The 19,757-nt window shown below is 33.8% G+C and overlaps 1 protein-coding gene across 1 annotated transcript; it reads right to left on the reverse strand.

Moving 5' to 3' along the window:
• Positions 1–2,533: 2,533 nt before the first annotated feature.
• On the reverse strand, positions 2,534–4,702 carry LOC139872885 (uncharacterized). The gene is made up of 2 exons (XM_071860818.1): positions 4,569–4,702; positions 2,534–3,790 (listed from the first exon to the last, which is right to left on the reverse strand). Exon 2 carries the CDS (start codon positions 3,722–3,724, stop codon positions 2,729–2,731), a length of 996 nt encoding a protein of 331 aa, XP_071716919.1. The 5' UTR covers positions 3,725–3,790; positions 4,569–4,702; the 3' UTR covers positions 2,534–2,728.
• Between the last annotated feature and the right edge of the window lie 15,055 nt (positions 4,703–19,757).

The following is a 19,757-nucleotide window of genomic DNA, read 5'->3' on the forward strand; positions in this document are numbered from 1 at the left end:
ATAGTTGATGCCTCTGTATCGCTTCCTTCGTTAGGTCAAAGTGAAAATGGGTGTGCAAGTATGAGTGGTAAGAAAGTTAGAAAGCTAGTGAGAATTCATGTAATCTTTCTGACGTGGGTACTAGCGGTATTGTGGGAGTTTCTTTGAATTTTAGTGGTGTTGGAAATGTTAGTGAGAATTTGGGTGTTATCAATGAGTCGGTGACTGGTCGGGATGCAACTTCAGGTCAACTTATATCGCCTGTTGCTGAGGTAGGGCATTCCAGTGTGTCATTGGCTTCAGTTCATGCTGACAGTTGAGGCTTCCAAGTCATTCCTGTGTTATGGTAAAGTGTGTGAAAAAATGTGCATAAAGGCGTGGAGGTTTGCACTTAACTATAAGGTTGCGTTCGAACGTATCGAGTCGGGGCAAATTTAGCGGCAGTGATATTGCGGGTGTACCACCGGTTGTTCAGAAAAAAATACCATGGAGGGTAAGGAAGCTTTTCTCGTGACGCAAGTTGAAGACAATGGTTTTGAGAATGTAAATGCGGTCACATCTCCTCTTGGGTCTGATCTTGAGGTTGTTTCGGGTTCAGTTATGACTCATTGTGGTGATCATGTATCGAGTTATTCTAATGGTCTTGATTCTACTACGCTGATGAAGTGGGTTTCTAGATAGGAGAAAAAGGTGACGTATCAACAACTTGCGGGTAAACTGTTGAGACCCGGAGACAGAGGTCGGAAAGCTTCCAAGGAGAAAAATTAAACCTATTGGTTGTTTGCTATATTTTGTTTCTTTTCTTTTCAAGACATTGTGGTTAGGTGGTATGATATCTAAGGTTGTTTTTGGTTTGGGTTTTGGTTTTGTTGTGTTGTACGGATTGTATATCTCTAATTTGAGGCTCTCTCTCGAGCCGTATTTGTAATTGTTTTCCGAAGGATCATTTCATTATTTATGAAAGGCTCATGTTTTATAAAAGTTTTAATTTTTTGCCAAAAAAAAAAATATATATATATGAGAAATTGTGATCTTCAATAATCAGAATTAGACGGGTCCATACAAGATGATGAAAAAATCTTAAATAAACTCCACCCAAATATTCAACGGGTCATATCTTCTCGCTCGCAACGAGTTAAATTTTTCCGGCACCATCGTTAAACTCGAAATAATTTTACGAACACAATGTCACTAACTATACGCAAAACGGATTTTTTTTAAAAGGCTAAATATTTGGGGTAACTATTTTTATCTATTAACAACAAACACATTTGGGTCTTATTATTATTTTTTAATTATTTAGTGATTTTTTGAATATATCTCAGTAAATCTTCTACTCTTAAATCATACGAAGTGTTAATATAAGATAACGGCTTAATTGCGTTAAATTTTTAAAAGTCAGCAATCCCATAGCGAAACGTGAAGATACACATATATTGTTAATTTAAAATAACATTTAAATCTTTGACGGGTTACACCTTTTAGTTCGACTCGAGTTGCGCTTCAACGACATCATCGTTAACCACGAAATAATTTTACAAACTAAACGTAATAAAATACATTGAAAACCGAACTCCCGGCGCAAAGCGAGGGCTCGAAAACTAGTTTATTTATTTATTTATTTATTTTTATCCTATATACTAAATGACGTCAGGAATTCGTTCGTTTCTCCCATTTCCAATTTACCAACCGACAACCAACCAAAAAACTTACAAAAAAGGCCCCTAAACTATAGAACATCTACAACTTCTTTATGGGTATAACACGTAGACATATTATTTTATTAAAAAACTTTAAACAAACTTCACCCAAATTTTTAACGGGCCGTATCTTTCCGCTCGCCGCGAATTAAATTTTTATGACACCACCGTTCAACTCGAAATAATTTTATGAACACAACGCAACTAACTATACGCGAAACGGACGCATTTTAAAAAACGCTAAACATTTCGGGCTAACTTTCATACATATATATACACATATAATATACAACTCAAACTAACTACATCATATCGATAGTTTCGTCCCCCTTTTTTACACGGCTTTCCTGGCGTTAAAAACGCGTAGGCCATTAGGTACATTAGGTACTAACCACGTGCATGCAAACACACCCGCATCAACGCGTTTTTAATTCTGTAAATATATAACACTACGTTAAATATGAATATGCAACCCGAAAGACCTCGCCACATCGCGGGGGCCTATTTTACTAGTTTTAACACTAATAACATGCAATAAATGACTTTAAGTGAGCCGAACAAGACTGGGTCAAGCCATTTACAAGAAGTTGACTGTACGGATAAACGGAATATTTAGATAAACAGGCTACAAAGGTCGACTCAGGCCTGCTCATTTCAACCAGCCAATGTGAATAACTGAACGGGTCACGTACAGGTTGGCTGATTTCTATATTAAACAGGTTACAGAGGTCGACTCAGGCCTAATCATTTCAACCTCGCTGTCAACGTGAATAACGAAACGGGTCAAGTGCAGGTTAGCTAATTTCTATATTTATACCTTCAATCATTAGTGCTGCATAAGTTACTCGTAATAGTTATACAAATAAAAAATATTTGATATTTGATAATTGTTGCTGAAACATTACATTTATGGTGATTCATCCTTTTCCAAGAAGTTATATAACAAAAGCTAAACATTTGTACAACTATAGCTTACTATGTTGGACTTTATACACAATGCCAAATGGTAATATGAAATTTAAATTGAAATTAAATTACACCTTTCAGTATCAACCAGAAGAAGTATCGACTTCACTTGCGTTCAACGACACCTTTTTATGAAGATGAGCTGTAAAACCTGCATACCAAGCAACCCTCATGACCTGCACACCTAGAACCAGCACCCACCAACACACTAAACTTCTAATTGTATGAACTGTCCAAGATGGTGCACCAAGTTCAGCCCCGAGCTTCAAACCCCTCATCAACTGTAACACACGGTATGTTTCATACACAATAGGAGTCACAAGCCAAACGGGTGACTCCCAGTGCCACGTCAGCATCTCCGTCAGCATCTGTACTGCAAGAAGCAAAAGATACGGCCCCAAAAGAATTGCAAAAGAAATTGGAGGGAGTTGAGGTTGTAATAGACCCTTTTGAGAACCAAACAACATGGTTAAAGGGATGATAAATCCGGATAAGGTTGCAACCATGTTCCAGAACCTGTAGCTAAAAGGTGGTTGACTTTGACAAGGTTCTTGTTCCACGTTTTTAGGACGTGAGCACGCGTCAGCCATGAGCAGGAACAACGATGCACCCAAGTTGAATATGCAGTCAAGCCCGGTCAATGACAAAAGACTAGCTACGTTTGGTCCTAAAAAGATTGAAGAAATTGGTAACCAGAGAGTTGGAACCATTCCTGTAGCTAGAAGAACCAATGGCCCCACGAGCCACATAGGCCATCTAATGTACCCAACTTTTGTAACGTGTTTGGTATCAGTTGTTACAGATTCGGCTACTTTAGTTTTATCAGAGTCAAGGGTTTCAAACAAAGTGGTGGAACCCGTCAAGAACTCGCCTTTGGTGGAATCATCTTTTACAGCATATGTGACAGGTGGTGGGTCCCATGAGGACGTATTTGTACATAAAATAGTGTGATATCTTGTGGCTAAATGAGGAAACGTGAGCCTGTAGTTTGTAGGTTTCCAAATTTTGCGATTAGTGGACTGAACTTTTGGAAGAACCATTGATGCCATTGTAGATGGAGGCCGTACCACAGAAGCCATTTTACAAAGTATCTTGAATGTATACTACTATAAAATTCAGTCGAAGATTATTTTTTTTCAGTTTGCCTGAAAAGTAAGAGAAGAAAACACTCAAACAAAATCTCAACGTATGTAAGTAGAAAAGGACTAATCTATTTTGTATCAACTATCAAGTTAACGACTCTACAAAGTAACCACTTCCTAAATCCGCTAATTGGACAATAACATCTACTTGATCATATATATGTATATATCGTTTGCTAAAAAGCATTTATAACACAATCCTTTAGCAATTATCTGTTTGGACACGTATAAACAATTAAATTTCCGAAATGATGATTAGATATAGCATTATCACGAATAAGCTACCTATTTTCCTATCATTAACATCACAGTGATGGAAGCAACACAGCATAAAGACAGTTTTCAAGATCCATATGGATGCCTAAATCAGAAAAATGGCAGTTTTTGTATAACCTCCAAACAGAGTTTTTGCATCAAATTGACAAATTAAACTGAGTAATTGAGTGCACAGGTAATAATATGAATCAAACATTTAAATTCATAATTAGCTATAATTTGAGATACATGTAAAATGGACCAGTACAATAACTACTGTAAAATTCATGAGGTCAAACATAATAGTATTAAATCAATACGGTAAACCCTAACAATTAAATCAGAAAACTATTTAGGATTAATTCAACCAGGTAGTGAAATCGAAAGAAACCATAAATAATATCAATTCAGACCGAACAAATAGAGTCCAAACTTCAATTATATATCGATATATTATTTATTGATTCACAAAAAGTAACAATAAAAGATGAAAGAGATAATTAGGGTTTTGAATGGATGAAGTTACCTCGTGAATCGAAATTAGGGTATACGCATCAGTTGAAAGAAATGAACTCGAGCTTTAATTTTGTTATTTTCTTTTTATTACTTCAATTCAAAGAAACACACCGGAAATACTCCAGAAAATAAACTACACTAGTAAGTATTGCCCACTAACATTTTTTTTTTTTTTTAAGTTAAAAATAGACTATAAACTTACACAAATGTACTCATATTGCCCAAAAACTCATTTCCGTCTTACTGTCGCTTACAAACTTTCAAAAAATATGCTAATATCAACATTTTATGGTTTTGACCTGTTACATACTACTCCCTCCGTCCCGGATTAATTGTCCAGTATTCCTTTTTGGGACGTCCCAGATTAATTGTCCACTTCCAAATATGGAAAGTAAATTTGATAAAGTTTACAATATTGTCCCTAAAGAATTAATTAAATTACAAAGAGAGAGATTTCTAATTAATTAGTTGAGGGTAAAACAGTAAAGTAAGAAAAAAGTACAGAAAAAGTACAGTGTGATAATGACATTTCTTAAACTGTGTATTTTTTGTCTGGGGACAATTAATCTGGGACGGAGGGAGTAATTTTGACATTTTTTTTTTTAAGATCCAATCCAGGAACGACACGTGTTGATTTTAACCAGTTTAACCGGTAGCAAGTCATTTTTGTTTACATTGGTACACTTTTTAAAAGTTTTTGTTTACATTGGTACACTTTTTGAAAGTTTGTAGGCGACAGTAGGACGGAAATGAGTTTGTGGACGACGTCGGTACATACATTTGTGTAAGTTTGTAACGTATTTTTTGCTTTAACCCTTTTTTTTTTTACCATTTTGGCCCAAATTTATTGTTTTTGTGGTAGTTTGTTCTTCCAATTAAGTAACGAACTAACGACGATGGTCTATTAATAGGCCACGTTATACTCGCAAAAGCGTCAAAATTTCCACAAACGAATAAATATCACCATCGACTATATTTAAGCAGTGGATGTGAAAAACTCGAAGTTTAAGTTGCAAAATGAATTTATATAGAATTGAATAAACAAGGATGAGATCAAATTAGATTGAAATTATATATGTTTGATTTTTCTGTTGATTGTCATCGATCTGTCGTAATAAAATACGGAGTAATACACAAATTTTACTTCTAATCTAATTCTAATTCTAATTGATACATTAAAAGCCGTTAAAAAAAATTGATACATTATACAGTAGTAAATTAATTTGGGAAGTTCTTCATATAATCATGTTTATGTTATAATAATAATAATAATAATATAGATATGGATAGTCAATTTTGGTGTATACATATAGTCAATTTTGGTACACAAAGTATGTATTTTTATATTGAGATTTTAGGCTATAAATACTCATGAATGCAAGCATTAAACTTGCACCATTTCTCACACTTACAAAGTGTTTCTTTCTTTCTCTCCATTATCATCTTTGTTCTTACACTTTATTATTAGTATTCTAAATCAAGAATCAAATCACTAAAGGTAGTTATAAGCCTACTGAATTATAACATCAAGAATCAAACCACTAAAGGTAGTTATAAGCCTACTGAATTATAACATCAAGAATCAAACCACTAAAGGTAGTTATAAGCCTACTGAATTATAACACGTTATCAGCACGATAATCTTAATACTAAATATGGTTGGCTCTGCCACCAAAATGATATATGGTCGGTTATACCACCAAAATGATATATGGTCGGTTATACCACCAAAATGATATATGGTCGGTTATACCACCAGAATGATATAGGTCGGTTATACCACCTGAAAAAATATATGGTCGACACTGTCGCCAAATTTTCATTTATGTTTACTAATATTTATATTTTTGTTATATAACATTTATTTATGATTGCTTACACATGGTCGACACTGTCACCTACTTATCATTTATGTTATATTAAATTTATGTTTAATGTTTATATACTTATGAATATAAATTGACTCTAATTTATCATGATGTTTGTTTTAATTTTTGATAATAGAAAATGTCGAATCTGGAAAAGCTTAAATTTACTCCTTTAGAATCAACTGGAAACAACTACATGCCATGGGTTATAAAAGTAAAAATGCATCTTAAATCAATGGGCATTCTTGAAACCATAAATGAAAACAACACTTGTTCTGAAAAAGAACAAGCTACGGCATGTTGCTTTATTCATCAACATATTGATGAATGCTTACAAAATAATTATGTGACTGTAGAAGATCCCCATGTTTTATGGGAAGGTCTCAAAAGCAGATTCAATAATCAAAGAGAAATTTTACTTCCAGCTGCAATGGAACAATGGAGAACATTAAGGTTCCAAGACTTTAAGAAAGTAAATGAATACAGCTCAGCTCTGTATAATACATGTTCACAACTTAAATTCTGTGGACATGAAATTAGTGATGCAGACATGATGGAGAAAACTTTCTCCACAATGAATGCTGCAAACATCACAGTGCAAAGAAATTTGAGAATGCTAAAGTTCAAAACATATCCTGAACTTAATTCATATCTCTTAGTTGCAGAGCAAAATGATGAGCTATTAATGAAAAATCAGCAATCCCGTCCTACTGGTACACTTGCAATCCCTGAAGCAAATACTGCAAATAATTATAAACAGGGACAAGGACGCGGGCAAGGTCGTGGTTATAATAACCATCACCATCATCATGCCAAAAGCCATAACTATGGTAGAAACCATCCTTATGGTAATGGTAATGGGCGTGGACGTGGTTGTGGTCGTGGCCGTGGTGGTCAAAGAAATAGTAATCCACGAAAATATAAATATCAACCACAAAACAAGCCCATTAAACAAGATGTTGAAGAAAATTCTTCTAAAAATTCTGAAGAATCTTGCTACAGATGTGGTAGAATGGGCCACTGGGCTAATACTTGCCGAACATCTAAACATCTTGTTAAGATGTATCAGGATTGGCTGAAAGGTAAAGAAAAGGAAGTAAATTTTGTGGATAATATTGATCCAACAGTCACTGAGAAACCATCTGATTTATATGAAGATTTCTTGAATGTTTAAGTTGTGTGTCTTTCGAAAAATAAACGATTTAATATCGTCTGTCTTTGTCATTATGTTTGCTAAATGTTTCAGTACTATCTATTTGCGTTTAAAATATTGTGTAATATTAATGTACTCACTATTTATTTCTTATATATGAAGTTCAATATGAATTTTGCTGGAATACAACATCAATCAAGTGGTGGAGATCTCTGTATAGCAGACAATGGAACTACACACACTATACTTAAATCCGAGAAATATTTTATTGATCTAAAACCAACGGAAGGAACTATACATACAATATCAGGACCTGCTAACTTGATAAAAGGGATAGGAAAGGCAAATTTCATACTACCAAATGGTACAAAATTTTTAATAAATGATGCCTTATTTTCTCCCAAGTCAAGCAGAAATTTATTGAGTTTCTCCGACATATACCTTAACGGGTATGATTATCAGTCAGTGACAACAGAAAATGAGAAATATTTAAGTATCACTGACAAGAGTCATGTGGTTGAAAAACTGCCAAGACTTAGTTCTGGATTACATTATACACATATAAATGTACCAGAAATACATATGGTAGTTAACGAAAAATATATTGATCCTGGTGTATTCAGTTTATGGCATAACAGATTAGGCCATCCAGGATCAACAATGATGAAAAGGATTATTGAATGTACTCATGGACATCCACTAAAGGATAGAAAAATCCATCATGATACAATGGTTCCATGTACATCTTGCTCTCTTGGAAAATTGATAACTAGACCCTCACCACTTAAGGTTGAGAAAGAATCACCAATGTTTCTTGAAAGAATTCAAGGTGATATATGTGGACCAATTCATCCACCATGTGGACCATTTAGATATTTCATGGTTCTAATAGACGCATCTAGCAGATGGTCTCATGTTTGTCTGTTATCAAGCCGTAATGTGGCATTTGCAAAATTTCTTGCCCAAATTATTAAATTGAGAGCTCATTTTCCTGATTACACCATTAAAAGGGTGAGACTTGATAATGCTGGTGAATTTACATCTCAAGCATTTAATGACTATTGCATGTCTATAGGAATTGTTGTTGAACATTCTGTTGCTCATGTGCATACACAAAATGGTTTAGCCGAGTCATTGATTAAACGTTTACAGTTAATCGCTAGACCATTGATAATGAGAACAAAACTCCCTGTATCTATATGGGGTCATGCAATTTTACATGCTGCTGCATTGATTCGCATCAGACCAAGTGCAAGTCATAAATATTCCCCCCTACAACTTGCTTTTGGTCAAGAGCCAAATATTTCCCATCTTAGAACATTTGGTTGTGCAGTGTATGTTCCAATTGCGACACCACAACGTACAAAAATGGGTCCTCAAAGGAGGTTGGGAATATATGTTGGATATGAAACATCTTCAATATTAAGGTATATTGAACCTATGACAGGTGACGTTTTTACAGCACGTTTTGCTGATTGTCATTTTAATGAAACATTGTTCCCTAGATTAGGGGGAGAAATGAAAAATAAAGAAAATGATGTTTCATGGTGTGAACCTCAATTAAAGTATCTTGATCCTCGCACAAAAGAATGCGAGACAGAAGTTCAAAAGATAATGCATATACAAGAACTTGCAAATCAATTGCCTGATGCATTTACAGATACAAAAACGGTGACAAAATCATATATACCAGCAGTAAATACTCCAGCTCGAATTGAAATTCCAAAAGCTGGCAATAACGTCACTCATGAATCTTTGCCACGTCAGAAACGTGGAAGACCAATTGGTTCAAAGGATAAAAATCCTCGAAAAAGAAAATCAGCTGATAATGAAGTAAAAGAAAGTGTTCAAGAAGAACCACAAATCAGTACTCCTACTGCAGAGGAGATTGATGATGTCAATACAGAAATTGCAATCAATTATGCATATTCAAAAATATTATGGAACCGAAATGAAATGAAAAATCTTGATGAGAAATTTTCATTTAATGTTGCATATGACATCATGAATAATGATGATGATCCAGAACCAACATCTATGGTTGAATGTCAAAATAGACATGATTGGGCTCAATGGAAAGAAGCAATACGAGCTGAATTAGAATCACTCAATAAAAGAAAAGTTTTCGGATCCATCATTCTCACTCCTAAAGATGTGAAACCTGTAGGATACAGATGGATTTTTGTCCGAAAAAGAAATGAGAAAAATGAAGTTACAAGGTATAAAGCTAGACTTGTAGCTCAAGGTTTTTCTCAAAGACCGGGAATTGATTATGAAGAAACTTATTCCCCTGTTATGGATGCAATTACTTTTAGGTACTTAATCAGTCTGGCAGTTTCTAAAAATTTAGAAATGCATCTCATGGATGTTGTGACTGCTTACCTATATGGATCACTTGATAGTGATATATATATGAAGATACCTGAAGGATTTAAGGTACCAGAAGCATCAAATGCAAAACCCAAAGAAATGTATTCGATTAAATTACAAAGATCTTTATATGGGTTAAAACAATCGGGACGTATGTGGTATAACCGATTAAGTGATTACTTGATAAGCAAAGGGTATACAAATAACCTTACTTGCCCTTGTGTTTTCATTAAGAAAACAACATCCGGATATGTGATCATAGCTGTTTATGTTGATGATCTTAACATCATAGGTACAAATAAAGAGATCTATGAAGCCATTCAACTTCTAAAGAAAGAATTTGAAATGAAAGATCTCGGAAAAACCAAGTATTGCCTTGGTTTACAAATTGAGCATATGCCTAATGGTTTACTTGTACATCAAACAACATATACTGAAAAGATTTTGAAACGTTTCAATATGGACAAGGCAAAACCATTAAGTACTCCTATGGTTGTTAGATCACTCAATGTTGAAACTGATCCATTTCGTCCATGTGAAGATCAAGAAGACATTCTTGGACCAGAAGTACCATATCTTAGTGCAATTGGAGCTCTTATGTATCTTACAAATTGTACAAGACCTGACATTTCTTTTGCAGTTAATTTGTTGGCAAGGTTCAGCTCTGCTCCTACCAAAAGACACTGGAATGGGATCAAACACATATTTCGATACCTTCGAGGAACTACTGATTTAGGATTATTTTATTCTAACGAATCAAAACAAGATTTGGTTGGTTATGCAGATGCAGGTTATTTATCTGATCCACATAAAGCTAAATCTCAAACTGGATATGTATTCCTAAATGGAGGTACTGCAATATCATGGCGTTCTCAAAAACAAACACTTGTTGCTACATCGTCAAATCATGCCGAAGTGATTGCATTACATGAAGCTACTCGAGAATGTTTTTGGTTGAGATCAATGACACAACTCATTACTGATTCTTGTGGACTAGAACGCGATAAAAGTCCAACAACTATCTATGAAGATAATGCAGCTTGCATAGCACAGATGAAAGAAGGGTATATCAAAAGTGACCGAACAAAACACATACCACCTAGATTCTTCTCATACACTCAAAATCTCATTAAGGACAACCAGATTGAAATGAGATATGTGCAATCTAGCAAAAACTCTGCTGATCTTTTCACGAAAGCACTTCCAACTGCTATTTTCAGAACACACGTTCATAACATTGGCATGAGACATGTTCAAAAGATGTAACAGCTGAAGCGATGTCTACTTGAGGGGGAGTCAACTCCATGCTGCACTCTTTTTCCCTTAGCTAAAGTTTTTTCCCACTGGGTTTTCTTTAGCAAGGTTTTTAACGAGGCAGTAATTTATAGTTGATCTTCAACAAAATAAAATTGCTATCCAAGGGGGAGTGTTATAATAATAATAATAATAATATAGATATGGATAGTCAATTTTGGTGTATACATATAGTCAATTTTGGTACACAAAGTATGTATTTTTATATTGAGATTTTAGGCTATAAATACTCATGAATGCAAGCATTAAACTTGCACCATTTCTCACACTTACAAAGTGTTTCTTTCTTTCTCTCCATTATCATCTTTGTTCTTACACTTTATTATTAGTATTCTAAATCAAGAATCAAATCACTAAAGGTAGTTATAAGCCTACTGAATTATAACATCAAGAATCAAACCACTAAAGGTAGTTATAAGCCTACTGAATTATAACATCAAGAATCAAACCACTAAAGGTAGTTATAAGCCTACTGAATTATAACAGTTTATATAATAATTTTAAATAGTTGAGAAGTTTACTCAAAAGTTTTTCTTGACACGTACACATATGTATATAACAATACCCAATTCTATGGATGTAAGGTATGAAAATTTGAGTTGTAACAATCATTCAACTACCCATAAATAAATGTTCATTTCTTCATTTAAGGATAAAATATCTAATGGTAAATAAAGTTATCACTCTACGTCACGGCAAAATATGTGTATGTTATATGTATGAATTTGTTAATTGTTTACTTCTATGAATTATGAATGTGGTGGTTTTAATTGGTAGTCTACGTGCCTTTAATCAAGCTCTTATATATGTACATGGTTATGGATGTTGGGAAGAGAGGATCGCCTGGACGTTGAGAGATATAAATTTGAGAGAAAAATAACTCTATTACTCACAAGAATAGATTAAACGAGTATTTACAAAACTCAAAAAAAAAAAAAAAAAAAAAAAAAAAAAAAAAAAACTCTCAAACTCACACACACTCTCAAGGTTGTGATTAGTTGATTACACTTCTCTGAGTGATTTTTGGGATGATTTACAACTGAGGTTTGCACCTCTATTTATAGCTAAGATCTTATAGCGGTAGATAGGGGTGAACGAGGAAGGTGACATGTGAACGTGGAAGGTTGGCGGCCGTCACCGTTTTCAACTTTGCTACTTCCACATGGTATTCAAAGAAGGCTACTTTGAACATTTAGAATGTGGGCTTCTAGATTGTAGGCTGAAAACCTTCAATTCTCCCTCTCCATCCGAATCCACGAACATTCCAGTTATGTCTCTACATAACTCCAATTTCTCTCGAGTCACCACCTTTGTCAACATATCCGCAGGATTCTGCTTTGTATGGATCTTCACTAGTCTCAACAGTTGTCGATCAATTACCTCGCGTATCCAATGATAGCGAATATCAATATGTTTTGTACGGAAATGGTACATGGAGTTCTTGCTCAAATCTAGAGCACTCTGACTGTCACAATGTACCTTGTACTCCTTTTGCTTGATTTCAAATTCTTGAAAATAACGCTTTAACCACAACATTTCTTTTCCAGCTTCTGCGGCAGCAATATATTCTGCTTCGGTTGTGGATAATGCAATACACTTCTGTAGTCTTGACTGCCATGAAACAGCTCCCCCTGCAAAAGTGTAAATGAATCCTGAAGTAGATTTCCTACTATCAGGATCTCCGGCCATATCCGCATCTGTATAGCCTTCCAAGATTGGATCAGCTCCCCCGTAACAAAGACATCTTCGTTGTACCTTTAAGATATCTGAGAATCCATTTTACCGCCTCCCAATGCTCTTTCCCAGGGTTGGAGAGAAAACGACTCACCGTTCCCACTGCGTGAGCAATATCGGGCCTTGTACACACCATTGCATACATCAAACTTCCAACTGCTGAAGAATATGGTACTGACGACATCTCCCCGATCTCTTCCTTAGATGAGGGACATGATCTCTTACTTAACTTGAAATGGTTGGCTAATGAAATGCTAACAGGTTTGGCATTGCTCATATTGAATCGTTCAAGCATTCGTTCAATATACTTCTCCTGAGATAACCACAACCTTCTATTCTTCCTGTCTCGGGTTATCTGCATTCCCAAAATCTGTTGAGTCTGTCCTAAGTCTTTCATGTCAAAAGACTTCGAAAGTTCCTTCTTCGGCTAGTTGATCTTCGTTGCGCCTTTCCCTACGATCAAAATATCGTCTACCTATAGTAGAAGAGCAACGAAATTTCCTTCAGAAAACTTCTGAATGTTGACACACTCATCTGCTGCAGTTTTCTTGTACCCTTGACTAACCATACACAAGTCAAACTTCTTGTACCACTGCCTAGGTGTCTGCTTCAAACCATACAAACTTTTCTTCAGCTTGCATACGAGGTTATCTCCTGAAACCTCAAAACCTTCCGGCTGCTCCATGTAAATTTCTTCTTGTAAATCTCCATGAAGAAAAACTGTCTTTACATCCATCTGTTCAAGCTCCAAGTTCATACTTGCGACCAATCCAAGTATGACTCTAATTGAAGTCATCTTGACTACTGGTGAAAATATCTCGTCAAAATCAATCCCTTTCTTCTGTTGGAATCCTTTGACTACAAGCCGTGCTTTGTATTTCACCACTTTTCCACTACCATCCTTTTTCAGCTTGAACACCCCATTTGTTTTTCAGTGCCTTCTTCCCGCATGGAAGTTCTACAATCTCATAAGTTTGATTTTTATGCAGAGAATCCATCTCATCCTGCATTGCGAGCAACCATTTTTCTTTATCCTTATGAGTTACTGCTTCATGAAAACTCTCTGGTTCTCCATCTTCAGTAAGTAGAAGGTACTGGGATTCTGGATATCTACTCGATGGAATCTGACCTCGTTCAGATCTACGAACTTCTGGAACATTCTGAGGAGATCCACCATCATCTTGACCTTGTGATGGTGCTGGAACGTCTGCCAGATGGGGTTGTGGCTCCCCTTGCTCAGTACCGTCATCATTATCTTCTACTTCTGGCATTTTTTCTTGCACTGAAAATTCATTTCTCATGAATGATTCCGTTGTTGCCTCTGGCACCTGAGCAGCAACATTTGTCTTCTGAGATATTGTGGGCTTTTCAATATCTTCTATTGTCTGACTTTCATGGAACATCACGTCCCTACTTCTGATCACTTTTTTCTCCTTTGGATCCCATAATCTGTATCCAAATTCTTCATCTCCATAGCCTATGAATATGCATGGAGTGGTCCTTGCATCCAGCTTATGTCTGAGCTCTTTGGATACATGTGCGTACGCCAAACATCCAAATACTCTTAAGTGAGAGTATGATGGATCCTTTCCAGACCAAAGTTTCTCCGGAACTTCAAAATTCAGTGGTACTTATGGAGATCGGTTGATCAAGTAACATGCAGCTCTGACAGCTTCTCCCCAGAATGGCTTTGGTAGCTTAGCCATACTGAGCATGCTCCGAACACGTTCCATGATTGTTCGGTTCATTCTTTCTGCTATACCATTGTGTTGAGGGGTACGTGGAACTGTCTTCTCATGTCGGATGCCATATGATCTGCAATAGGCATCGAACTGCCTGGAAGAGTATTCACCGCCGTTGTCGGATCAAAGACACTTTAACTTCTTTCCTGTCTCACGTTCTACCATGACATGGAACTGTTTGAAGTAATCGAACACCTGGTCCTTCGTCCGCAAGAAATATACCTACACCTTTTGAGAAGTATCATCGATAATGTAGAGACCCGTCCTAATCCATCCGAACGAAGTCCATATCGATTATAAACGATTCACAACAGTTGATTACATCGCGAGGTACTTGACCTCTATATGATACATTTTACAAACATTGCATTCGTTTTTGAAAAGACATTCTTTTATTACATCGAAAGTTGACGGCATGCATACTATTTTATAATATATCTAACTATAATTGTCTTAATAATAATCTTGATGAACTCAACGACTCGAATGCAACGTCATTTGAAATATGTCATGAATGACTCCAAGTAATAACTTTAAAATGAACAATTGCACAGCGGAAGACTTCTTTCATACCTGAGAATAAACATGCTTTAAAGTATCAACCAAAAGGTTGGTGAGTTCATTAGTTTAACATAAATAATCATTTCCATCATTTTAATAGACCACAAGGTTTTCATTTTCAGTTCACATAAATATACGTCCCATGCATAGAGACAAAAATATCATTCATTTGGATTGAACACCTGGTAACCGACATTAACAAGATGCATATAAGAATATCCCCTATCATTCCGGGACACCCTTCGGATATGATATAAATTTTGAAGTACTAAAGCATCCGGTACTTTGGATGGGGTTTGTTAGGCCCAATCTGTCACACCCCCAAAATAGGGCCTAGGGTATTTGTGACTAATTATATCAAATCACAGTTGTATATACGAGAACGACTCTATATGAGACGTTTTGAATAAAACATTTATTAATAAAACAGCGGAAGCATTAAAAGTTTTACATCAAATTTAAACTGAAATAATAATAATAGTCTTAATGCAAAGTAAATGTAATGAAATGAAGACTCCACGTAGCAGCATTCAATTCATCAGGTAGCAATCATGGCAATCATCTTATTCGTCACCTGAGACAAAACATGCTTAAAGTGTCAACCAAAAAGGTTGGTGAGTTCATTAGTTTATCAAAATCAATCATTTTCGTTATAATAATAGGCCACAAGATTTCAGTTTCATGAATATCCGTACACTAGCAAGTGTATAAAAGCATTCTATAAGTTGTAGGCACCCGGTAACAAGCCTTAACGTTCATGTTTTACCCTCTGAAAGTACACCGAATCAGGTGTGTTATATAAACCTCGAAGTACTAAAGCATCCCATAGTCAGGATAGGGTTGTCAGGCCCAATAGATCTATCTTTAGGATTCGCGCCTACCGTACATAGACAGGTAGTTTAATGTTACCAAGCTAAGGGTATATTTCTGGTTTAAACCCACATAGAATTAGTTTTAGTACTTGTGCCTATTTCGTAAAACATTTATAAAACAACGCATGTATTCTCAGCCCAAAAATATATATAAAAAGGGAGTAATGAAACTCACCTTAAATAGCAGTTGAAGTATTCCACGCAAGAAATGAAAGTAAAGCAAGTAAGTGATCGAGATATCAACTAGAATTAGTTCTTAAGAGAGAAATGAGAGATTAAGGTGTAAGTTTGAAATGAGAAATGTATGTGGTATTTATAGTTGAAAATGTTAGGTAAAAAAAAAATTAAAATAAAATAAGTAAATCTTAAAAGTTAAAATAAGAAAAAGTATTTTGTATTTTTATTAAAAGTAAATCTTAAAAGTTAAAATAAGAAAAAGTAGTTTGTATTTTTATTAAAAGTAAAATCTTAAAAGTTAAAATAAGAAAAAGTAGTTTATATTTTTATTAAAAGTAAAATCTTAAAAGTTAAAATAAGAAAAAGTATTTTGTATTTTTATTAAAAGTAAATCTTAAAAGTTAAAATAAGAAAAAGTAGTTTGTATTTTTATTAAAAGTAAAATCTTAAAAGTTAAAATAAGAAAAAGTAGTTTATATTTTTATTAAAAGTAAAATCTTAAAAGTTAAAATAAGAAAAAGTAGTTTGTATTTTTATTAAAAGTAAATCTTAAAAGTTAAAATAAGAAAAAGTAGTTTGTATTTTTATTAAAAGTAAATCTTAAAAGTTAAAATAAGAAAAAGTAGTTTATATTTTTATTAAAAGTAAAATCTTAAAAGTTAAAATAAGAAAAAGTATTTTGTATTTTTATTAAAAGTAAATCTTAAAAGTTAAAATAAGAAAAAGTAGTTTGTATTTTTATTAAAAGTAAAATCTTAAAAGTTAAAATAAGAAAAAGTAGTTTGTATTTTTATTAAAAGTAAAATCTTAAAAGTTAAAATAAGAAAAAGTAGTTTGTATTTTTGTATTTATTTATTAAAAGTAGATATAGTTTTTATTTTTATTTTGTATAAAATTCTAAAAAAAAAATTGTTTAATATATTTCCAAACATTTTATTTCTATATTTGTTTAATTATTAAATACGAATTTTATATAAAAATTATTATTATATTTAGTTTTTATAAAAGTTAAAATTTATGATTATTAATTTATAGTTTTTATTAGTTTTATAAATGTTATAATATTATTTATTATTTAGTTAATTATATATTCTATTAACTAAATAACAAAAGTAATATAAATATTATATATATATTCATTGATGTAATTATGTTATATTATATATCATAATCTTATTTATAATATTTATAATTATATTATTTATTTTAAGCGTACGTTTATTCGGTCAACGTTAAATTTATTCGTATATAACAACTCTAGGTATTTTAGCAAAATCGGAAGTCGAAAAGTGAGGGTTGTTATAGTACCTACCCGTTAAAAGAAATTTCGTCCCGAAATTTAGTTTTTGCCATCAATCGGCGTTGTTCGTACCTAGACGAGGATATTTACGTTTTATGTGGTCTTCACGTTCCCAGGTAGTTTCGGGGCCTTTCGTGAATTCCAACGGATAGAATATTGTTCTGTTTCATGCATTTAAATAATACGAACCCTAATTTCTTACAGGTTCTTCTATAAAGTGCATTTTATCATTAATGCGGAGGTTATCTAAAGGATTAATAAGAGTGCCATTTGACTAGGTTATCCTCAAAAGGGATGATGGTGTTATACGAGCATTTTAGTAAACTGAACACATAAAATGTGTTATGAATAGTATTGAGCTTATTTAAAACTTTGAGTGTTTATGTCACAATATTAGGGTAGAAAAAAAACAGAGAGTAGTTCATGAAAATTATAGTCATGAAGTTTGATAGAGATCATCATTGTTTACAACAAGAATATTGTAATGATGAATATAAGTTGAAAAAAATAAAGTTTTATCACTACTGAATAATATGGATAAAACGATTTGATTATAGGAAGCGTATAAACGAAGCTATTGTAAAAGAGTGAATGAGAAATTAAATGTTCACCTTAACTTTTGACGTAGTCACGATTGATTTTTGGAATTCAAGGGATTAAAGGAAATCTTCGTAATCCATAAGATTTGATTCTCCGGTAATTGAGGAATTTGAAATTTTCTTTGATTAAATGAGGTGAATTGCTTCAATTGCTGTGTTTGGAATTTTGCTATAAATTAGCTTCTTCCGTTTCATTATCTTCACCACTTCTATACTGTCTTTCTCAATTCATACTTCCAAAGATTGTGAGAATGCTCCATCCAGTTCTTATCCTGGATATTTTTCTGACTATCATTTCAGTCATTCTTCTTTTTCATTTACCACCAGAGGAATTTGTTTTCTTCTACTATTACCTTGGGGTTATAGTGTTTTTAATTCTCACATGTCTTTACGTTGCAATACGTATTGATATACACGGTTTGTAATTTCGGTATCGTTATCGGGCTTTATATTTTTCCTTATATGTCGGAGCTCTATGCTCTTGTTTTTCCTTCCCGACTTCAATTCAAGCGAATAATGGTCTAGAATTCGTAGGTATGGAGTTTTAAATGATCATAATATACAAAGCAGAAGGAAAGGTAATAGCACGATTTGATTTGTCAAATTACTAGAATTACTAAGGATAAAACTATCAAGAATATATGTTCTTGATATGTTCAGAGGTTAAGTAGAATGTAAAAGTCATGTAACATGGCAAATGATGATTATAAAGTCTATGAATCATCATCTTCCATTAAAAATTTAGCATGACTTACTGTAATATAATCACGTTGGCCTGACATCATTATATTATACTAACTCATGCTTCAATTCCCAACACTACCTCAAATCATTCAAAATTTAAACTTGTATGTTATAGAAATATAGAAACTAAAACAGTTTCCTTTATTATGTAACACAGAAAGTGAGAAGTGATAAATAATTTCGGACAAGAGTAGTTATGAATGTATCTTCAGAAATATGGAGGATATTTATAATGAAAGATACGATGATATCTTAGAATTTTCTAAGATCAAATGATAACGAGAAAAATTCTTCTGTAAGGATTTAGAATGCGTAAAGAGATCTTTTGTGATTTTCATCAGAAATCGAATCATCTAGATTCTTTGATTACAGGTTTAATCCTTGTGATTTGTCCACGGTCTCCTTCATGGTTTGCTCAATCCGTTTTTCAGCACCAAATTTTCTATCGAGCGTTCCCAATACCCCATTCTTTATCATCAAACTCCTGGCCATTTAGGCCATCTACAATTTTGCTGTTTCCTCTGCATTTAGTGCAGCCATATTTGAATCGTCGGTTATCAATCTGAGATGGTTTCAAGAAATTTCATTTTTAGATGATTGAACGCTGATTGTGATCGTCAAGATTCAAAGGATGTTTTCAAAAAATTTGAATTTGAAGTGTTTAAGCGTAAGATGCATCCATCAATGGATCTAACAGTTGACGAAGAAATGTTTGTGATTTCCAATGTATTCTATGATGAATTATCACATCAAACCACCGAACTT

This window comes from Rutidosis leptorrhynchoides, chromosome 10 (genome assembly GCF_046630445.1).
Source record: "Rutidosis leptorrhynchoides isolate AG116_Rl617_1_P2 chromosome 10, CSIRO_AGI_Rlap_v1, whole genome shotgun sequence".
NCBI classification, from domain to species: Eukaryota; Viridiplantae; Streptophyta; class Magnoliopsida; order Asterales; family Asteraceae; genus Rutidosis; species Rutidosis leptorrhynchoides.

Excerpts from the sequence above, each read along its gene's own strand:
- LOC139872885 (XM_071860818.1), bottom strand. The coding sequence starts at position 3,724 with ATGGCTTCTGTGGTACGGCCTCCATCTACAATGGCATCAATGGTTCTT.